General features: G+C 36.3%; 1 protein-coding gene across 1 annotated transcript in view; it reads left to right on the top strand.

The window, feature by feature from the left end:
* Window positions 1-24207, top strand: part of ZFAND3 (zinc finger AN1-type containing 3) — a 428063-nt gene that overhangs the window by 347252 nt on the left and 56604 nt on the right. Inside the window, exon 5 of the mRNA XM_036907135.2 lies at window positions 6686-6751. Coding sequence (XP_036763030.1) covers window positions 6686-6751 — 66 coding nt within the window. The remainder of the gene's footprint in view (window positions 1-6685; window positions 6752-24207) is intronic.

Below are 24207 nucleotides of genomic sequence, written 5' to 3'. Positions count from 1 at the left end.
TATTTATTAATAGTTTCAGTTCCCTTCTGAATAGCTATGTATGTCCAATAACTGCTTTGGCCTGGGTCATTTTCATTCAGTAGTGAAAAATATATTTTGAACATCTTAAGTACTAGATTACCAAGATAAGATCACTAAACTTAGCCCCTGCCTTTGAGGCTAATTCCATTGAGGTCATCTGTGTCAAGGGAGAGCATTTCTTCTGAAACATATTCCCTGACCCCAGCAAGGATATCTACTCTACTCCCATAAAAGAGTCCATCAATACTGGGCAATGGAAAGCATTCCTGATTTCATTTTGCTTGTATTGTTGTTCCTGGAGAAGGTGGTATATGGAGAATTTTTAATTTTATTTATATTGAGCAAATAGGCTAATAAGCATGCATGCATACACACACCCACACACTATTTGCAGAGGGGACCAACACTGTAATTATTAGGAGGTGTGGGGTGGAATGCTAATGATATTTTGTTGATAAGCCATTTATGAGCAAGATAGATAGCTGCCTATAGCAACTTTTGACCCACTTTCAAAATCCCACTCTTACGAATCCCTAATGTAGATCTAAATGGTGTGAGAGATCATGCAATGACTTAGAACTTCTGTAACAAGCTTCATAAGTGATTTAATTTGGAAGTTTCATTTGGAGAACTGGGAGAGCTATTATCTGTGCTGAAGATTTTCTGTAAACTTAGATTCCCACTCATTGTATCTTTATGTATCCTTGTTTTTAATAGTTGTTGCTTTTCAAACTCAATTATGTAGGCAGATTAGGTGTGTCCTTCCTGATTAAAACAATTCATGTATTGCAGGTTTAGGGTAAAGTTGGAGGATAGGGTTTTCTTTTCTGAAGAGTTGACTTTCTTGTGCATTCTGATCTGATTTGCCACTGTTCATGTCTTACCATTTACTATTTTAGGCCTCCACGTGTATGCTGAAGGCTTTTAAAGAAAGAATATTTTACTGCTGAAAAATACAGATTTTTTTTTAAAGGCAGTTTTATATTCTTAATATGGCTACATCAGGAGACAGTATAAAGTTTAGTTCACTGTCTTCATTCATAGATTCCATAGATTTTTTTTTTTTTGAAATGCCTCATTGAAAAAGCCATCAGTAAGAGATTATGAATCTCTGAGGGGAGAATTACAGTCCTAGCATCTGTGGTCTGAAATCACCTTTTGAACACTGAACCTGGAAAAGTAAGATGCTGCAAAGGTAAACAGTATGCAGATTATGATAGAGTGGAATTGACAAACTGGTTTAAAAAGGATGATGCATTTCTAATTAGCCCACAGTGCCTTTAGGGGGAAATTAATTAGATACTGTTATGTAAATGTCATGTTAATTAAGCAGGAATATTGAAGTGTTACAAATCTGCAAAAGGAATGGCTATTTTTGTGTATTACTGTTTTGCAGTTACCATGAAAGAGCTGATAGTAGAATATTTATTTGATTATTGAGCTTCTGGCAATTTTTAGCTGACTGACTCCTTGACAGTTCATTTTTCCTAATTGATGTGTCTTAGCACATTATATAACTGCAGCCCATAAGGGCTAGTGGAACAAGGAGCCAGAAATAACCAGTCATCACAGCTGTTTTAATAAAACCTTTCTGGGCAGATTTTTTATATCTGTTTTTAAGGCTAAGGGAAAATACTATTTTTCTGTATTTACTCAACCTTAGATTTTGAGTACCTAAGATGATTGCCACCTAAATGTAGCTATCTTCTAAACCTATGTTCTCTACTTCCTCCATGAAGCATAGTCTTCAACCAGTCTATGGGATTAGGGTAGCTCAGGGTTTTTTTTTAACATGCTTAGTAACTCTACAGGAGGCTGAAAAGAAAAATTAAGCATTTTGCTACCTCAGCTTGAAATGTGTTGAAATTAGTGGGATATCTTTATCCAGGTCTTCTGGTTTTGTAGATGAAGTTAATATGCAGATTTGACCCCTGTGTTCATATTTACAGGGCTGAAATCAGTACTGATTCCCCAAGAAAATCTACTGCCTATTGCAGATGCTATAAAGATTTCTAGTTGTTGGGAATATAAGCTGAAGAATTTCGTTTCATGGGTCTCATGTGGAATTGCAAATGCGATCCACAGTGCTTCATTCTGGGTGACACCTTTAATACAAGAATAGAAACATCCCTAGAAGACAAGATAGAGTATTTAGACTTCTGGTCACAAACCACAGACACTACTTACTTGCAAATTCCAGACTCTGAAGTGTTGAAATTTAGGAAAATATCCTCTGAATGTAATGTCAAAAGCAAAATGATAGTCTGTTATTAAATATATATAGATAATGAGGAAATTCGAAAAAAATTCAGATACTGTATGTGCTTTAGCAAAAGAAAGCAAAAAGCTCTTGTGGTGATTGGCAGAAGTTTGTTCAAGTTGGTTTTCTAGGTGTCATCTGGTTCAGAATTCCTGGAGAGCCTGTCATATTAAGGAACTTTATGATTTTTTAAAATATTTAAAAGCCCGAAATTTATTTTTCCAAACCCAGTTGCTACTAATATAGGCTAGAGGGTAATGGTGTAAATCATTCTGTGCTAGAAATACATTTATTTTTCCCAATCTTGATACCACTGAATAAACACACACACACACACCTATAGAACCCAGTCATGAAGAAGCTTCCTCACCTTGCTCTCAGTTATTAGCTCTGTTCACCCTGCTGCCTGGAAAGAAGAGGAACAAAGGCCAAAATTAGCAGAGTGCATGATTTAAGGGACCATATGCCAGTCCCTCTCTCAGGCATTAGGAAGCCCAGTAAAGAAAAGCCAATTCTGTTCCTTGATAGAGCAGATGCCCTGACTTTGACCCTTACCATCAACTCTCAAAATTATTTTATTTCCTATAACCAATGAGACCCATGTTACGTTTTTATTGTTGTGGCTGAAACCTGAAAAAATTCCCGTTGAGTGGCTGTTAATTTCCTGCATTCATTTTAACAGAGTTGATTTGGAATTACACATTATCCCAACTTATGATGGTTCAATTTAGGATTTTTTCAACTTTATGATGGAGTGAAAGAGATGTGCATTCAGTAGAAATCATACTTCAGATTTTGATTTTGGATTGTTTCCTGGGCTAGCAATATGTGGTAAAATACTCTGTGATTCTGGGCAGCAGGAAGCCTTGGCTCCCAGTGAGCCACATGATTATTAGGGCAAACAACTGATTCACTTACAGCCATTCCGTACCCATACAGCCAGTTTTATTTTTCTCTTTCAGTACAGTGTTCTACAAATTACATGAGATATCCAATATTTTGTTAAATGAGATATTCATTTTATTCAGTGTTTTAGCATTTATTAAATGAGATACTCAACATTTTTTGAGATACTCAACATTTTATTAAATGTTTTAGCATTAAATAGGCTTAATGCTAAATGATTTTGCCTAACTGTAGACTAATGTAAGTGTTCTGAGCACGTTTAAGATAGGCAAGGCTAAGCTATAATGTTCAGTAGGTTAGGTGTATTCAAGGCATATTTTATTTACAATACTTTCAATTTACAATGGGTTTATCACGATGTGACCCCATAGTCTGAGGAAGATTTGTAATTGTGTAAGGGTAGGTAGTGTAATCTTCTGTGAGTGCTCTGTTTGAGAGTTACACGGATTTTGTGTGACAGCACAGTTAGTATAGAATATGTGCGTAGTGCTCATATGCATCTGTTCCGGATTTTAAAGTTTCATAGTTGTAGTATGTCAGACCAAACTTAATTCCAAGTTCTCTGTTTATGATATTGTCCAATTATCAAAGCTGGGATATATTATCACTGTCAGTTACTCTTGCTGTCAGTTTGTTTTGGCTCAACTATGGTTTTATTTGTACTTTAATGCAGTGACATTGAATTGGGTTGTTAGTTTAACAAGCTCTCTAGAGAACACTTTCATGGTGATGCATGTTGAGATATGCTACATAGCCTTAGAGTTATTTGTGTATTTGCCAAAACCTATAGGAATTCATCCATTAGGAATTTTTAAAAGAATAAACTCGAAATCTACAGATGAGGTAAAGATTTCATTTGTAAACATGGAAGTGCTACTTATGAGTCCCAGCCAAAGTTCTTTAGGGGTTTTGATTTGACCGATTTCTCCCTTCTCACATACTTTTACTGGATGAATTATTTTATGTCCTTTCTTAAAAGGTATTCTGGTAGTTAAGTTGTTACTGACTCTCGTGCTCTGTGCAGCTCACAATGTTGTGGTAATTCAGTGTTCTTGGCCAGATACTGAGCATGGAGTAAAAGAAAATGTTATCAGAGATTGGAACTAACTCCAGCTGTTAATATTTACATTATGTTCATCTGGCTTAAAAATGTACACTTCTGTCTTCCTCTGCCCACCCCAACTTACTGTATCAAAATTTCCAGAGTCAGGGTTGGGGCATCTATTTTTAAAATGCTCCCTTGAACTTTCTGGGTTCTGGAAATGCTCTAATTTTTATCTGATGGTCATTTCACATTATGTGTGTGTATATATTTTTAAACTCTGCTGAGTGTATACTTAAAATTTGTGCAAATTTATTCTAGTGTTTTATTTTCTTTATGTTATGTTTCAGTTTTTAAAAGTCTTAGAAAATATACATTACTTTCCTGATTCAATCAAACAACTTGCAGTGGTCTCTCAATAAAGACTATTAAGTGCCACTGACCACATAATTGAGCCAAGAGTAGATGACAAATTGGGTCTTAACCCTTTGGAACATATAATCTGATGGAAGCAAAGTGATAATACATAATATAAAGCTTTATAGCTTATGAAATCTTTCTGTACAGATGACCTCATCAATACTGCAGATTATGGGCAATTTTTCTATCCCCATTTTTTTCTTAAACTGAGGCTCACTTATCCAGGATTACCCAGCAAGTAGGGAGTACTTGCAGGACTTTAAACTGAGTCTTCTAGAAAAGCCTATATTTTTTTAGAAATAAGAATACTTCAGTTAACAACAGCCAAAACTAAAACTCACATGGAAGCAGAAGCTACAGCATTTTATTGAGCTGTAGAAATCAGTCCCCACTGGGTTCTCAAGGATGTAGGGTCTGTATCAGGTTTTCCTGTTGCTTATTGTCTCTCCATGTTGCCTGTTTTCATGTCACAGTTGTCCATTTGGACCTCTGGAGGTTTAGTCTGTTAAGCTTTCTCTGGTGAATGTGTGACATTTGTAGAAAAAAAGTTTCAGTTGAAATGCCCTGCTCTTTTGGTCTTTCTTTCAATTTATTCTTGCCTTTTTCAAATTCTTAGAAGTATTTCCAGGCGATGTTAGCCAATGATAAATATCCTTCTTCCTGATCACATTTAGCATTTATTATTTGTTCCATAGTCTTTGGCATTTAGTCATTTTCCACCACTCTTTATTGGTGTTACGTATTGTTCTTTATTTATTTACACGAATTTTGTCTTCCTTACAAGATTCTAAGCTCCCTGAGCGTGAGACTAACCCATGGTGGCACATAGTAGGTATATGTTGAGTACTCTTTGACATTAGCAATACACTTGTTCTATCCTCCCTTGTCCTATTTCCTCTGTGTATATTCTTGCACCCACTAAGGTTTGCTACTCTTAAAGGCCTTGGTGTATAGGAAAGTGTGGACTAATGAGGAACTTCTTAGGTGGGATCTCCAGGCCCCTAAACCAATGAATGGATCTTGGTGGCATAAACTTCAAAAACAGGTTTCAGAGCTCTTTCATCTTAAGTTCCTTTTCAGTAAGTAACCTCAATGTGAAGTCTTGTCACATGAGGTGACATATAGCTATGTTTCCCTTTGCTAGTCATAGTTACCTGAGGAGCCTTTTCAATTCATATGTGAAACATTTGCTTGGGTGTTCTCTTCCTTATGATCGTCACCATTGCCCCTTCTAGGGCATGTCGAGAATCACTGGTATTGATGTTTATTCGATAACATCCTACTTCAGAAGGTAGGCATGGTGCCCAGCACAGGAGGGTTAGGGTATATATCAGTATCACCTTAAGAATTTGTTAGTGTTCCTGATTCTACAGAATGAAATTACTGCTTTTCAAGCTTTCACCCACTGACTGACTCTTGCATTCTCCTGCATTGAACATATCCATCAGATCTCCAGACCCTCAAGATTCTGTGAAAACCCTCTTCATATATTATTCTTACAATTAAACCAGGTAGTCTTCCTTGGTCAGTAGTGCTCTCTTTATATATTAATATAATCCTTATTTCTTGTGACAGCTTGTTGTTCCTTAGGGAGTTTTCTCTTTTGAATATAGTTTTGCAATAGATTCAAAGATAGGGTGACTACTGAGGTCAACCTAAGAGGGGATCCTCCTGCTATTTGCTCTGTGGAAAAATTCATCTCCCCAAACTTATGGGTAATTTCCTTTTGCCAGGATTGGAATCCTAGTTAAAATTTTATTCTTTAACGTCTTAATATTATGTGAGACTTGATTATTTTTTATGAAAAACGTGTAGGAAGAGTAGGGATCTATAGACCAAATTGCTGAACTAAAATTAGGTCCTTAGAATTAACCTACCAGTACGACCACCACACCACCTCCATCTTTCCTTTTGCCCCTCCTTATGTATGTTGGCAGGTCAATCCCCACCTCTCTGTATTTCTCTTTATCTGAGATGGACGTGATGGGCTTGTAGAGGGTATATCCTGACTGATATGCTTGCCTTTCTGTTTCTAGGTGGGCCATGCACAGATACAGCTCATGTCTCGTTAATCACACCAACCAAAAGACCCTGTGGTACAGGTATGTACATCATTCTTATCTGGATTCATTCTTACCTGAAGTCATCACAAAAAATTAGCTACTGTTTTTTAGTGTGTGTCCTTGCTAGGTTAATTTCAATTTCTTCTATCAGTGGTGAAGTGATATGTTAAATGGTTAGTATTGGGAGTGGAGTATGAGCAGAGGTTAGAGTGGTGCTCTTGAAGGTCAGATTGACTGAGTTAATGCTGGCAGCTAGAACCAAAAAGGTGTACGTTAGAATTTATCTACTTCTAGTGTCTGAAGAATATATTAAATAAGACATGAAACATACAGAAAATGCAGATTGTTGCCCAGTTTCTGGCATGTGGCTAATTTGTGTCAGTCTTGGACCTGCTAAAAGAAATTATTTAAATAATGAAGCCTAGAGGGTAAAAGAAGTAGTAAAAAATCAGTGTTTTAATTTAGCTGTTTAGAGTATCCTAATAGTTTTGGAAAATTATATTCTCTCATTCATCTTAAAGCCATGGGGTATGCTGAAATCATTCTTTTTCAATGCATGGAGTCCAAAAAACATATTTGTGCATCTGTGACATTTTTATTAAACATGAAGTCATGAATCTTGTAGCTCTCTAAAGAGCAGTCATAATGCCCATTACTCCCTTAGCCTGTAGCTTAATTTATTTTAAACAATATTTGCCTTTTCTAATAATGCTGACTATTATTTAAAACATGGTTATATTTGGAAGAGTCAAAATAATTATGTTTTTCTAAAGGTCATAGTCAGACTATTTTTCATAACTTAAAAAGTCCTTTTAACTCCCCAACAGAAATAGCACAAACTATTTCTGTGTACAAATTACATTGAAACCTCAGCCCCTTTAAATGCACATAGTTTTGATGTTAAACCGCAAACAGACCTGTCCTTGCACAGTTTCAGAATAACATCCAAATATTGAACAGAGGAACTTAATTTTACTCTTCTGTTCCAAATGACCTGTTTTGAGACAAGACTATGTGAGATAGTCCTGGCATGCTCTCAGACCTCCTGGGCCCGTATCCAAGCTCCACTCAATGGTTCCTGATTGAGATAGAAGAGGACTGTGCCCTGAAGTGAAACAGTCTCGTCTTGATTAGCCAATGGCAAGTCGGAGCCAGCTTCCTACCCTCTCCAGCAGAAGCTTGAAAACGTTAAGCGGTCTTTGATTTCAGGTCCAGCACTTCACATACACAGTGTATTTCAGCCTTTCTTCTTTCCTTCCAGTCTTGGCCCTCAGGGTAAGGTTTACTGCTAGCACTACCTATATATACTTTCAGCTAGGAGTAAGGAGTGAGCCTTAAGCACACTGGATCATCTGGAGAGATTCAGCAAAAAGACTCATATGCTAAGCTTAGACACAAACTAGTAGGAACCCTTCCTGAGTATCATGTACTGTGTCTTTCATCTTCTAGGCACATTTATTTCCTCTTCTCTGGTCCCATACTGTTTTGTACACCAAAAAATAATAATAGCGTTTATTTCATGCTTACTACATTACCAGGCACAATTCAGTGTGCTTTTTACATTTAATCTTCAGAACAGTTCTGCAAGATAGTTATTTCTCTTCCACAGATGACAAAAATGGGCACTCAGAAAGTTAAGTATATTTCGTGGGATAATATTGCTAGTAAGTAAGAGAGTCAGGATTTGAACACAGATTTTTCAGATGATTAAAGCCTGTGTTGTTTTCCACTAGTTTTCATCTAACTACTTATCACATTTTATTTTAATTATTTATGCTCCTAACCATACATCATTGAATGAAATTGGGAAAAAAGAAACACAGATTTGGAAATAAAGCATGTAGTGAAGTAGTTTTAAAAATGTAAGTTCTAGAAGAAGGTCTGGTTTCAGATTGTAGCCTAACCACACACCAAATACAGTTTTGAGTAAGTTAGTTAACATCTCATAATTTGTTCGGCATCTGTAAAATGAGATAATAAATCTATCCCGTAGGTTTGCTATTAGAAAATAAATAATATACATAAAGCTCACATTGATAGATCTTCAATAATGGCAGCTGATATTATATTGTAATCTTACATTAAATATTAGGTGTATGCAGTGACCAACCATTAGATGGTGTTGATAACACATCAATAGGTATTTTGAGTTGAAAGAAGAGTAGATTAGAAGTACCCGAATACATTTCCATACCTAGTTTCATTGATTGGTTTTATGTTGATCACATTCTTTGTCGTATGTCAGTATTACAGTAATAACTGAGGGTGATATTTTTAGGTTTCCATAAGTAAAATGATAAGCAAAGCATCGTCTTTGAGCTTGCAGTCACACATTTCCAGGCTTCCTTCTGGGTGAATACAAACTTGTTAACTAGGAAGAGATTGAGAATTTCTGGCTTGGAAAGAAATTAATGCAATGTGCTGGTCATATACCAAAAAGCCGGAAGGAAAGTTGAGATTTCTCATCATGGACATTAAAGGCCATCAGGTTCAGCCTGCTGTACTTCTTTTCAGGAGGTCTGTCTATGCCCCCTCAGGCTCCTCAAGCTGCATCAGCCTTAAATAATGGCCCTTACTCTAGAAGACAGTTTCCTGATTTTCAGAAGTAGATTAATGATTTGCTTTGAGAACCACAGGTTGACTGTCTTTGTTTCCATCTTTCTGTTTTGGAATCAGCAGGTTGCCAGTGGTGGGAATACTGAGCATTTTTCTTACGAATCATCACCCAATTACTGTTACATTGCTTGAGTGTCTTATATTCTTTATGTCTAGGTTCTTCAGAGAAGGACTCACTCCTCTAACACTCTGTGGTGCTTCTACCATGAGATGCACAGTAACGCTAGCTCTCTCAAAGATCTCCCAGAGCACAGGACGTCGGGCATAGATGATCAGTAAATAATTACCTTACCAGTGGTGTCATTCCCTAGGAGCTGTAGAGTGAGACCCTCTGAATTAGATTTTACTGATCCCCTCTCAGCCAATCCATCCATACAAGTTTGGACTAAAGCAGCCTTTAGCTTATTTAACATGATGTATATTAGAAAAAGGATACTTAGGCTAGAATAAAGTGGTTCTTTAAGTCAGTGGTCTATAAAGAAGGCATACTATATAGATTCCGTGAGGTATGGGGAGAAAATAGTAAACGTTTATCTCAGCCTTCCTTCTAAAATTTCTGTTTTAGTTATTCACTTCATAATTATACATTAGTCCATACATACAGTTTAGAACTAACAAGTACACATACAAATATATACGTATTAAAAGTACATGGCCAAATAGATAGGTGTGCACACTCAAAAAGTGTTAGAGACTTCTTCGGTAAACAGGTCATTGTCTTTTATTACTTTGAAAACTAGGTCTAAAGATTAGCATTAGACCCATTATTATGTGATTTAATAAGTAAAGGCCTGAATGTAAGTCTGAGTGGTTGATTAATGTCTCTGTGTTTCAAGTGACTACTGTTTAATCAAGAGGTTATTGTAATTTAGAGGTGGACAGCAGTGTGGAGTGGTTGGTCTGCAAACATCAAAATGCAAACTCTTTTTTAAGAAATTGTTTTGTGATAACTGAGTCTAAAAAGCATTTTGCAAAAGTAGCAGTAATGGCAAGTGAAAGATCAGTTTTGTATTTACTAGGTAGGTGGAAAAGGCTTTTCTTTAGATTCTGGCTTTTAGCCACAGAACTAATAACAGTTAACCTCTGTAGTATTTAGATGGAAAAAAAATAGCACCATGATCATTTTAGTATTTAAGCAGAGAAAAATTAAGTGAAGGCATGTGTGGCTTTCTAGAGCTCTGGGATTTCTATAGCCAGCAAAGAGTTGAGAAGTGCTGCCAACTCCCAGGTTGCTTTTGTCTAGAATGTAGAAGCTAAAACCTATCAGACTTTCAGATTACTGGAGAGAGTTTACATTTCTTAGAAGAGCTCAGAATGTTTTGCATATGTTCCTTTGTTAAATCTCAAAGTTCCTGGCAAGAACAAGTGTATTGTCTTTCCTTGGTAACAAACCACCAGAAGATTCCCTTTGACCTTTATCTTTTCTCTAATCTTCAAGTTACACGTTAAGCCAAAAGGTTGTAATCTGAGATATAGTCATCTCCTTTAGACAACTTTATTTGTAGGTATTTGGATATTTAGGTAAGTATCTTCATGAGGTCACATTTTTATGTTTAAAGTGCCTTGTGGCAAGGAGGGAAGTTGGTTGCCTTTTCTTAGGATTTCTTATTTAAAGACATGTTATATAACCTTGCTTTGATAAAACTTTTTTGCAGAGAGTTAACAGCAAAAGAAAGAAGTGATTTTGTAATTCATTTTTTGTAATTCATTTATTGATGAACTTTAATTTAAGCGATAAAGGACAGATAGAATCATGTTTTAAATTTCCCTGGAGAAACAGTCACCCCAGCAGGATCCTTGAACTGTGACTAACCCAAGGACTCTGCTCCTTCCAAGTGAGACATTAGTCAACTTTGAGCTTTAAGTCTGAGGTTGAATGTGTCAAGGGACAGGCTTTTAGCATTTGAAAAAAAAAGGAAATTGCTCCTTCCTAGTTCACCACTCTTATATGGCTTTATTTATTTAATTATTTTTTCATTTTATTCTCTCTTTATTTCCTAAGTTAAAATAAGAAAAATGTCATAGACAAGTGTACAGACTTGATGGTACTGACAATATATTTTTGTGCTCCTACATTGACTTTTACTCTTCTTCCTGCAAGTATGTTGAATAAAAAAAATTATCTCTGATAGACTTGAAAAATGATGGTTTTCATTAAAATGCTGTACTTTAAAAAATGTGATTATAATTAGTAGAACATCAAGTAAAATAACCATTTGTGGGGTCATAAGGTAGCTGCAGTGGTGCCTGAGATAAAAACAGATGGGGCTAGAAACCATCCCATTAAACACAAAGGCAGGTTTCTCCAGAAAGTATCATCATTACACTAAGAAGTGTGTCATTTCAAAAGCATGTTGATTCACTCTGTGTGTCCCTTGCCTTCTTTTCTTTAAGAAAGCACATGCTTATCCTTTTGGGTCACCTATTTTTCTTTCAGTGTGATGAGCAGTGACATGAACCAGATAGTCTTGTATTGTTCATTGTTTCCTTTTTTTCCCCAAAACCTTTTCTTGACTCACTTGTGTCAGGCAACTTGCTTGTGTTATTATTGTCTGTTCTTAAAAAGATAAGAGAAGAAAGAAACCCCCTTTCACCCGGGAGTTAAGAGAAGATTGATGTGCTAAACATTTTCCACATCAGTGTTCAGAGGCCAGTTAAAGGGAAATGTTTCATTGTTGTTTTGTTACCAAGAGGTTTATATAAGGTCTTTTAAATTGATTCAGAAGCTAAAGGGTGGTAATGTTAAATCGGAGGTGGCCCTGTAAATCTTAAAAATACTTACAGTTGTGTGTTTTATATCCTGGTCGAGTCAATATTCATAGAAACATTTCAGCCAGTGCATTTAATCCTAGAGGGTTGAGTCAGTGACTACAAACTGTATTCGTAAATATTACACACTGTAGATGACTCTTCCTGAAGGGACTCTGTGGAGCTTTGAAGGAAGGTGGCTTTGGATGTGAGTTCAGCTGTGTAATTTAGTTCTTTTTTTCATTCTTTTGCTCCTTCTGGTATAGCTTTTCCCTCAGGTCTGCAGTATCAGCATTTGAGACAGAAAATTAGAAATTTGACCTACTTATGTAATATGCAGGTTCCCATCAGGAGACTATTAGGGAAGATATAAACCTTTCATTTTTTATTAGCATTTAATGTAACCATTGAAGAAAGATCAAAACAGTAAATCTGTCATGGCAAAGAAAAAAGTATAAAAAAATGTTTTACCTTGTACACTCATCATCTTGGGTCCTGAAGGAGTTCATTTGATTCCTGGGGCGGGGTACAAAATGAATACCAAATATTTGGCAAGGTCGCAAAAATTTCCCTAATCTAAAAGGTGTCATCTTGCCATGTTTTAACCATAGAAAAAAGGGTAGAGATTATCAAGAGTATTCCATGGTGGCATTTACTGACCATATGTGGATAACTAGGGTAGGGAAATAATCTGCTAAAATGCTTTATTTTCTGTTGGTAGTGAGTTTTTTTTTCTTGCTGTAAAAACTGTAATCCATCTGAGTTGTTGCTTCTATTAAAGAATAAAATAACATAGCAAGGCACTATATAATTAGATGAATTGATACTCAATATGTAAACAATAACAGGTTGAGTTTAAAAGCACCTCACACAATGTGTACATTTTGTAAGAGGTTAGGGAAAGGTTTTCCTTTTTTTTTTTTCATTTGTACCTTTACATGAGAGTTAGGCCCCGATGCCACCAATTGTGGTGTTTGTATTACAGGGCGGCTAGATGTGTAATGTGTGATTTTGCTGAACTTGAAGTCAGAGGCTTGTTTCAGAGGCCTTGTTGGGGTTTTACTCCTAAGAACCAGTGGCTCCCTCTCTGAGAGAAGGCTGATGTAAGTGAGTACCAAGCCAGGGTGTGAGTCTTGTCAAGAGGAATGTTTGCTCTTAAGGATAGAAGTGCATCCCATCATAAAAGGCAAACAGAAGTGTGATGAGGCATGTTGCTGTTTTGGATATATGTGTGTGTGTGTGTGTGTGTGTGTGTGTGTGTGGCCTAGGTTTTGGTGTTGAGCTGCTCATGGTCCACATGCTTTGTGCAAATTCAGTTTGCTTAGATCCTTGAATGCAGTTACAACTGTTTTTTTTTCTTTCTTGCATTTATGGTCATTTATTTTATCACAGCTTGCATGCTTACCAAGGAGAAAAACCCTGAACTTCCATTAATTAGCTGTTCTATTGCTCCATTGGGGCAAAATGCCTGAGCCAACACTATTTAAAAAGAATATCAACGGAATTTAATGCTCCCGTCTTCTTTTAAAACTTTTGTATTTTTTCGGGGTTAAGTCTGGGGGGTATTCAGGTGCTGCTCCATAGCACATGTGCCTGTTTAGAGGGCAGCATTTAGGAAGGTAGCTTTCCTGAAGCACTCTTACCAGGAGGAGCATGATAGAACAGCCACAGGGCTGTGTTGTAAATCATCCAAGCCTCGCCATGATACTGCCCATTAAGGGGACTTTTTTTTTTTTTCCCTACTCAGTTCCTGGCTGTACTAATAGAACAGCGCATCAAGCAAGGCTGTAAATAAAAGTTATTACCTAATAGGTGGGTGCCGAAGTGGAACAGACAGAGCTGAGGCATGGAGGCCTTATTACTGCTCATCAGCAATTATAAACAGGATAAAGTGTCTGGGACTTGCGCTGATGCAGCGAGGGCTAATAGAGGCTGGGAATGACACTAGGCCATGATAGGATGATGTATGCTAATGGGTTTTTACTGCCTCATCGTGCTGCTTGCTTCTAAGACAAGTTGTGTTATCTGTTTTCTTGCTTGCTCATCTATCTGAAGAGACAGTCCCATTGCCTCTCCTGCCAGCAGGTGGGCTGGCCTTTATTCCTCATACCTGTGTCTGTTTCTTATGCACCCTCCTTCGTGAAGAGTCTTCAGAACTATTTCATAATCATGGCCTATTAAAGCCATAATCTTATTGTATTGCTTGTTGTCATGGTCCTAGATCACACCTTCAGAAATGGTTGCTTACGTGGAATATAGGACCAGCTGAGACACTAGTTAGCCAGCCAGTCCAGTATTTTATTAAAAGACCACTGTGACAGAGTCCTATAGGAGATTCTGCAGGAATACGCAAAAGAAGTGATAAGCATGCATGTGGCCCCTGGGAGCTTATACCATAAAGGGACAGAATAAGTATAGAAACATAAATGTAACTAATTCCAGCTTTAGAGAGCAAGAAGCATAACTTTATTTTTAAAAGTGAGGACAGGGAGAATAATTTATGCTGATTACTATGAGAAAATTCAATACTTAGGTGGCCTTTTTCTTTTAAAGAATTATCTTCTTGGTGAAATGCTTAGAATTTTGTTTCTTAGAATCAGTAGAGTGATAAAGGGATACTGGAATGTGGAGGGAAAATCTAGCAGGACTGTTGTTTCCTAGTGAATGGAAAACTGCAAATATGACTTGGCAATGGGAAAATCTAGCAGGACTGTTGTTTCCTAGTGAATGGAAAACTGCAAATATGCAATGCTTTTGAGTAGCAGATAAACACCTAATAGTTGGGAAAATTGAGATACAGCTCTGTTCAACTTTGATCATTGAACTGTGGTAAATCAAAGTAATTAGACCTTTGAGATAGGAGAAATGTGTAGCAGAGCCACACAGGAAGGCTTTGAAAAGGGCTTACCAGCTTGATCCAGGAGTTTATGAGCATTCTAGTAGTTCAGTTGTTTGTCATTTGTACCTTTAAATGAATACTCCTTTTTGTCTGGTATCTTCAAAACTAACCTATTAGGAGACCTCTTGCTGTTAGAGAAATTGTAGTTTTTCTGTGGAGTTCTTTGATGCCTTCTGTTATGCATAGGTGTACCTCATTTTGAAGAAGCCCGATATGATCATCTCAATATCACAAACCAAATAAACTAAGAATTAGTGGTATGGGAGAGTCCTTCAGCCTGTAAAATATCTTGCCACTGGGTTAATATGGTTAGGTTTTTTCCTTTTGCATGTAAAGTAATATTTGACTTACTAAAAATCAATTCTTGATTATTCCACTTATTCAGTGTTCTGTGGATAGTAGTCAGTGGAACAGAGGAAGAGAAATGAATATGAGAGAAGTGTTTTAAAATAATAGGATTTGATGGCCAATTAGAGTTTGTGAAAAAAGAATAGTTAAAAACCTGAGAGACTGAGGGAAGAAAGATGTGACTGGTGGTAGGGAAGAAGTGGGAAGAAAAACTGGTTGAAACTATTTTCAGTTTGTGGTGAGCTAAATTTTAGGTTATTGTAGATAGTCTCGTAGAAAATTTTCAATATAAGCCTACCTTGGAAATCCTCAGTCTTAGAAGCAAGTGGGTAAGTGAATGAATACAGAAGAAGGAGGGGCTAAGGAATGTATTTATGGGGCTGAGAAAGAGAAAAAGAAGCCATTGAGTTAAAAGCTAAAGAAAGGAGAAGACTTCATATAGGATAATGGATGATGCTTGAGAAGAGGAGCCAGCAAACTTGAGGAGTGAGGAAAGCTGTTGCCTGTGGCTAGCAGATCATTGGGAAACCTGAAAGGAGTTTGTGTAATGTGGTCGGAAACCAAAGCCTGATGGGAGGTCATTAAAATGGAAAATAAAAGCAAAGACAAAAGTAATTCAGTTCAGGAGTTAGTTGAGCCATTAAAAAACAATAAATAGTGGTGGCTGGAGGGAGAAATAGGGTCAGGCATTTCTTGGCTCAGATAGGGAAATATTGCTTGTTAAGATACAAAAGAAAAGTACACAGTAAGAGAAAGAAATAGAAAATATTAGAGGAGAAATAAGAGATACACAAGGAAGATTTTTTTAAGGTATTGCTAATACAGTCTTATGAAAGTTTCACATGAGCAACATTGTGGTTTCAACATTCACCCATATTATCAAGTCCCCCCCACACTCCATTGCAGTCACTATCCATCAGCATAGTAAGATGCTATAGAGTCATTACTTGTCTTCTCTGTGCTAGGCTTCCTTCCCTGTGACCTACCTAGAGCAAGATTCTTTTTATGTTTATTATTTTTTAATTGGAATATAGCTGATATACGGTATTGGTTTCAGATGTACAACATAGTGACTAATTATATACATCACTAATGCTCACCACCGTAAGTATAATTACTCTCTGCTACCAAGATATTACAATATTATTGGTTAAATTCTCTGTGCTGTACTTCCATTCCTATGACCAATTTATAATATGAAGTTTGTACCTCTTTATTCCCTTCACCTATTTCACCCATTTGCCCACTCCCTAATAGTCTGTTGTCAGTATTTATGGGTGTTTTTCTTGTTTGTTTTGTTTTTTAGATTCCATATATAAGTGAAATCATCTGGTATTTGTCTTTGACTTATTTCACTTAGCATAACCTATAGGTTCATCCACATTGTTGCAATTGGCAAGATTTCCTTTTTTATGGCTGAGTAATACTCCATTGTGTATATTCTTTGTCCATTCACCTATCAGTGGAACTTGGGTTGCTTCCATATCTTTTGGCTATTACAAATAATGCCGCAGGAAACATCGGGGTGCATATATCTTTTCAAATTAGTGATTTTGTTTTCTTTGGGTAAATTTCCAGAAGTGGAATTGCTGGATCATATGGCACTTCTTTTTTAGTTTTTTGAGGAACCTCCATACTGTTTTCCATGGTGGCTGGACCAATTAACATTCCCAGCAACAGTGTGGAAGGGTTTCCTTTTCTCTACATACTCACCACACTTGTTATTTCTTGTCATTTGGATAGTAACCGTTCTGACTGGTGTGAGGTGATATTTCATTGTGGTTTTGATTTGCACTTTCCTGATGGTTAGTGATGTTGAGTATCTTTTTGTGTACCTGTTGGCCATCTGTATGCCTTTGGGAAAATGTCTATTCAGGTCCTCTGCTCACTTTTAAATTGGGTTATTTGGGGTTCTTTTGGTGTTGAATTGTATGAATTCTTTTATATTTTGGATATTAACCCCTTGTCAGATATATAATTTGCAAATATCTTCTCCCATTCAGTAGGTTACCTTTTTGTTTTGTTAATGGTTTCCTTTGCTATGCAGAAACTTTTTAGTCTGCTGTAGTCCCACTTGTTTAATTTTGCTTTTGTTTCCCTTGCCTGGGGAGATGTATACAGGAAAAAATTATTCCTGCTGATGTTCAGAAGATTCCTGTCTATGTTTTCTTCTGAGAGTTCTTTGATTCCATGCCTTACATTTAGGTCTTTAATCTATTTTGAGTTTACTTTTGTGTATAATGTAAGACAGTGATTTAGTTTAATTCTCTTGCATGTAGCTGTCCAGTTTTCACCATACCATTTATGAAGAGACTGTCTTTTTTCATTGTATATTCTTGCCTCCTTTGTCATATATTATACAACTGACCATATGTGCATGTGTTTATTTCTGGGCTCTTTATTCTATTCCATTGATCTATGTATCTCTTGTTCTTAATAGTACTATACTGTTTTAATCATTGTAGCTTTGTAGCATAGCTTGAAATTGGGGAGCATGGTACCCCCAGCTTTTTTCATTTTCAAGATTGCTTTGGCTATTTGTAATCTTTCTGTGGTTCCATATCAATTTTAGGATCATTCTAGTTCCTTGAAAAAATGCCGTTGGTATTTGGATGGGGATTGCATTGAATCTGTAAATTGCTTTGGGCAGATGGCCATTTTGAAGATATTAACACTTCCTGTTCATGAGCATAGGATAGCTTTCCATTTATTTGTGCCTTCTTAGATTTCTTTTATCAGTGAGTTACAGTTCATAGAGTAAAGGTCTTTCACCACCTTGATGAGGTTTATTCTGAGGTATTTTATTCTTTTTGATGCATTTACAAGTGGGATTGTTATCTTGATTTCTCTTTCTGCTAGTTTGTTATTAGTATATAGGAATGATGCCACTGATTTCTGTATATTTATTTTGTATCTTGCAACTTTAATGAATTTATGTATTAGTTCTAATAGTTTTTTGGTATCATGTTATCTGCATATAGTGAGTTTTACTTCCTCCTACCAATTTGGATGCTTTTTATTTCTTTGTCCTATCTGATTGCTATGGCTAGGACTTCCCGTACTGTGTTGAATAAAAGTAGTGAGAGTAGGCATACTTGTCTTGTTCCTTATCTTAGAGGAAAAGCTTTTAGCTTTTCACTGTTGAGTATGATATTAGCTGTGGGTTATTATATATGGCCTTTATTATGTTGAGGTATGTTCCTTTTATACCCACTTTGTTGAGAATTTTTATCATGAATGATGTTGTATTTTGTGAAATGCTTTTCCAGCATCTTTTGAGGTGATCATATGGTTTTTATATTTTCTTTTTTTAATGAAGTGTATCACAATGATTGATCTGTGGGTATTATACCATCCTTGCATCTCTGGCATAAATCCCACTTGGTCATGGCCAGTGATCCTTTTGATTTATTTTTGAATATGGTTTGCTAACAATATTTTGTTGAGGATTTCTGCATCATTGTTCATGAGGGATATTGGTCTGTAATTTTCTTTTTTGTAGTGTTTTTGTCTGGTTTTCGTGTGAGAGTAATGGTGGCCTTGTAAAATGAGTTTGGCAGTACTCCCTCCTCCTCTGTGTTTTGGAATACTTTAAGAAGGACAGGTGCTTAAATATTTGGCAGAATTCACCCATGAAGCCATCTTCTCCTGGACTTTTGTTTGTTGTTTTTGGTTACCAGTTCAATTTTGTTATTATTAATTGGTCTGTTCAGATTTTCTATTTCTTCCTGAGTCAGTCTTGGAAGACTGTATGTTTTTAGGAATTTGTTTCTTTCTTCTAGGCTGTCCACTTTATTGGCATATTTTTTTTTTTTCCAGAATTCTCTTAAAAGTCTTTGAGTATCTGTTGTGTTCATTGTAACTTTTCTTTTTTTGTTTCTGATTTTGTGTCCCCTCTTTTTTTCTTGATGAGTTGGTTAACTATCTTCTGATTTTCTATCTTCTATTTTGTCTTATCTTCTTGAAGAACCAGCTCTTGGTTTCATTGATTTTTTTCTAATGTTTTCTAAGTTTCTGTTTTATTTATTTTTGCTTTTATGTTTATTATGTTCCTTCTTCTACTAATTTTGGTCTTTGTTCTTTTTCTGGTTCCTTTGGATGTAAGGTTAGGTTATTTGAGATTGTTCCTGTTTCTTGAGATAGGCTTGCATTGCTTATGAACTCCTCTTAAAGAGCTGCTTTTGCTGCATCCCAGCTATTTTGAACCATTGTATTTGTTTTCATTTGTCTCCATGCATTGTTTGATTTCCTCTTTGATCTGTTCATTGATCCATTGATTATTTAGAAGCATGTTCTTTAGCCTCCTCATGTTTGTATTTTTCCCAGTTTTTTTTCTTTTAATTATTTCTAATTTCATACCATTGTGGTCTGAAAATATGCTTGATACAGTTCCAGTCTTCTTTAATTTGTTGAGACTTCTTTGGTGGTGGTGGTGTTTTGTTTTTTTGTTTTTTTGTTTTTTTTGTCCTAATAATGATCTGTTCTGGAGAACATTCCATGTGCACGTGAAAAGAATGTGTATTCTGTTACTTTCGGGTAGATGTTCTGTATATATCTGTTAACTCCATCTGGTCTAATGTGTTATTCAGTGTCTCTGTTTCCCTATTTATTTTCTGTCTGGGTGATCTACCATTGATGTATACTGGGTGTTAAAGTCCTATACTATTATTGTGTTGCAGTCAGTTTCTCCTTTTAGGTCTGTTAGTATTTATATATTTAGGGGCTCCTATGTTGGGTGCATAGATATTTATGATAATATCCTCTTGTTGGAGTGGTCTCTCAATCATTATGTAATGTCATTTTTTATTTCATTTTACTTTCTTTGTTTTGAAATCTTTTTTGTCTGATGTAAGTATAACTACTACTGCTTTTTCTTTTCTCCATTTTTGTGGAATGTTTTTTTCCATCCATTCAATTTCAGTCTGTGTGTGTCTTTTGGTCTGAAGTGAATCTTGTAGAGGCAGAAAATAGATGGGTTTTGTTTTTTTACCCATTCAGTCATCCAGTGTATTTTGATTGGCACATTTAGTCCATTTATATTTAAGTAATTATCAGTATGTATGTACTTATTACCATTTTGTTAAATGTTTTCTGGTTGTTCTTGTCCTTATCTGATCCTTTCTGCCTCTCTTGCTCTCTTCTCTTGTATTTTATGACTTACTTTAGTGTTATGGTTGGAGTCTCTGCTCTTTCTCTTCTGTGTATCTAAGTTTTTGGTTTGTGGTTACCATGGAGTTCTTAAATGATATCCTGTGAATATTACAGTCTATAAAAAGCTGAGGGTCACTTCAGCTCCCCTCCTCCACATTTTATGTATCTAATATCTTCTCTTATAGCTTTTTATTTAGTGAGCCCTCTGATTTTATATGTAATTGTTTTTCCTGCTTTTGTTTTCTTGACCTTCATACTAGCTTTTAAGTAATTGATCTACTACCTCAGCTATATGTTTGCTCTATCGGTGGAAATGTTTCCCTTTCTTAAATTTTGCTTTTAGCTAAGGTCTTTTTTAAGGTGTCACTTTGACATTTCTTATAAGTGGTGAGCTCTTACGTTTATCCTTGAAGCTCTTTAGCTCTCCTTCCATTCTGAATGATAACCTTGCTGGATAGAGTATTCTTGGTTGGGAGTGTTTTCCCTTTCAGCACTTTGAGTAGATCATGCTGTTCCCTTCTGGCCTGTAGACTTTCTGCTGAAAAATCAGCTGATAACCTTATGGTGTTTTCCTTATATGTATGTAATTCATTGCTTTTCTAGTATTGTTTTTAAGAGTCTCTGTCTTTGATCTTTGACATTTTAATTATGATGTGTCTTGGTATGGACCTCCTTGGGTTTATCTTGTTTGAGATCTCTGTGCTTTCTGGATGTGGCAAACTGTTTCCTTTCCTGGGCTAGGGAAGTTTTCAGCTATTATTTCTTCCAACAAGTTTTCTACTCCTTTATCCTACTCTTGTCCTTCTGGAACTCCTATAATACAAATGCTAGATGTTTGGTGTTGTTCCAGAGCTCTCTTAACCTATTGTTTCTTCTTTCTTCCTTCTGCTATTCACCTTGAATACTTTGCATTACTCTATATTCCAAGTCACTGATCTGTTCTGCATACTCTAGTCTGCTGTTCATTTCCTCTAGTGTATTTTTTATTCATCTATTGAATTCTTCATCTTTGATTGGTTCTTCTTTCGATTTTTCCTACCTCCTTGTTGAAGTCCACCTTGAGTTCTACCATTGTTTTCTCAAGTCTGGTGAGCATCTGTATAAAGGTTACTTTAGATTCTTTATCAGGTAGATTGACTAACTCTCATTTAGGTTTTCTTCTGGGTTTTTTTTTTTCTTTTATCTTGGAGCATATTCGTCTATCTCCTCATTAAAAATTTTTTTTTATTAAGGTATTATTGATATACACTCTTATGAAGGTTTCACATGAAAAAACAATGTGGTTACTACACTTACCCATATTATCAAGTCCCCACCCAGACCCCAATGCAGTCACTGTCCATCAGTTTACTAAGATGCCACAGATTCACTGTTTGCCTTCCCTGTGCTACACTGTTTTCCCCATGAACCCCACACCATGTGTACTAAACATATTACCCTTCAATCCTGATCTCCTTCCCTCCCTACCTGCCCTCCCACACCCCTCTACTTTGGTAACCACTACTCCCTTCTTGGAGTCTGTGAGTCTGCTGCTATTTTGTTCCTTTAGTTTTGCTTCATTGTTATACTCCACAAATGAGGGAAATATTTGGCACTTGTCTTTCTCTGCTAGGCTTATTTCACTGAGCATAATACCATCCAGCTGCATCCATGTTGTTGCAAATGGTAGGATTTGTTTCTTTCTTATGCATGAATAGTATTCTTTTGTGTATATATACCACATATTCTTTATCCATTCATCTATTGATGAACACTTAGGTTGCTTCCATATTTTGGCTATTGTAAACAGTGCTGCAATAAACATAGGGATGCATTTGTGTTTTTGAGTCTGAGAAGTTGTATTGTTTGGGTAAATTCCAAGGAGTGGGATTCCTGGGTCAGTTGGTATTTCTTTTTTCAGTTTTTTGAGAAACCTCCACATGGCTTTCCACAATGGTTCAACTAGCTTACATTCCCACCAGCAGTGTAGGAGGGTTCCCCTTTCTCCACAACCTCGCCAATATTTGTTGTTGTTTGTCTTTTGGATGGAGGCCATCCTTACTGGTGTGAGGTGATATCTCATTGTGGTTTTAATTTGCATTTCTCTGATAACAAGTGATGTGGAGCATGTTTTCATGTGTCTGTTGGCCATCTGAATTTCTTATTTGGAGAACTGTTCAGCTCCTCTGCCCATTTTTTAATTGGATTATTTGCTTTTTGTTTGTTGAGGTGCATGAGCTCTTTATATATTTTGGATGTCAAGCCTTTATCGGATCTGTCATTTATGAATATATTCTCCCATACTGTAGGGTACCTTTTTATTCTATTGATGGTGTTCTCTGCTGTACAGAAACTTTGCAGCTTGATGTGGTTCCACTTGTTCATTTTTGCTTTTGTTTTCCTTGCCTGGGGAGATATGTTCATGAAGAAGTCGCTAATGTTTATGTCTAAGAGATTTTTGCCTGTGTTTTTTTCTAAGAGTTTTATGGTTTCATGACTTACATTCAGGTCTTTGATCCATTTTGAGTTTAGTTTTGTGTATGGGGGTTAAACAATGATACCGTTTCATTCTCTTGCATGTAGCTGTCCAGTTTTGCCAACATTAGTTGTTGAAGAGGCTGTCATTTCCCCATTGTATGTCCATGGCTCCTTTATCATATATTAATTGACCATATATGGTTGGGTTTATATCTGGGCTCTAGTCTGTTCCAATGGTCTGGTTCTGTTTTTGTGCCAGTACCAAATTGTCTTAATTACTGTGGCTTTGTAGTAGAGCTTGAAGTTTGGGAGCATAATTCCCCCTGCTTTAGTCTTCCTTCTCAGGATTGCTTTGGCTCTTCGGGATCTGTTGTGGTTCCATATGAATTTTAGAACGATCTGCTCTAGTTCATTGAAGAATGCTGTTGGTATTTTGATAGGAATTGCATTGAATCTGTAGTTTGCTTTAGGCAGGACGGCCATTTTGACAGTATTAATTCTTCCTATCCATGAGGACGGGATGTGTTGCCATTTACTGGTATCTTCTTTAATTTCTCTCATGAGTGTCTTGTAGTTTTCAGAACATAAGTCTTTCACTTCATTGGTTAGGTTTATTCCTAGATATTTTATTCTTTTTGATGCAACTGTGAATGGAATTGTTTTCCTGATTTCTCTTTCTGCTAAGTTCATCGTTAGTGTATAGGAATGCCACAGATTTCTGTGTATTAATTTTGTATCCTGCAGGTTTGCTGAATTCAGATATTAGATCTAGTAGTTTTGGAGTGGAGTCTTTAGGGTTTTCTATGTACAATATCATGTCATCTGCAAACAGGGAAAGTTTAACTTCTTCCTTGCCAATGTGGATGCCTTGTATTTCTTTGTGTTGTCTGATTGCCATGGCCAGGACCTCCAGTACTATGCTGAATAGAAGTGGGGAGAGTGGGCATCCTTGTCTTGTTTCCAATCGTAAAGGAAAAGCTTTCAGCTTCTCACTGTTAGGTATAATGTCGGCTGTGGGTTTGTCATATATGCCCCCTATACCCATTTTGTTGAGAGTTTTTATCATGAATGGGTGTTGAATTTTGTCGAATGCTTTTTCAGCATCTATGGAGATGATCATGTGGTTTTTGTCCTTTTTTTTTGTTTATGTGGTGGATGATGTTGATGGATTTTCGAATGTTGTACCATCCTTGCATCCCTGGAATTAATCCTACTTGATCATGATGGGCGATCTTTTTGATGTATTTTTGAATTCAGTTTGCTAATATTTTGCTGA

The sequence above is a fragment of the Manis pentadactyla genome, chromosome 16 (assembly GCF_030020395.1).
Source record: "Manis pentadactyla isolate mManPen7 chromosome 16, mManPen7.hap1, whole genome shotgun sequence".
Lineage (NCBI taxonomy): Eukaryota > Metazoa > Chordata > Mammalia > Pholidota > Manidae > Manis > Manis pentadactyla.
Note: the sequence above shows the minus strand (reverse complement) of the source record. Positions and strands in the feature narration are given on the sequence as shown.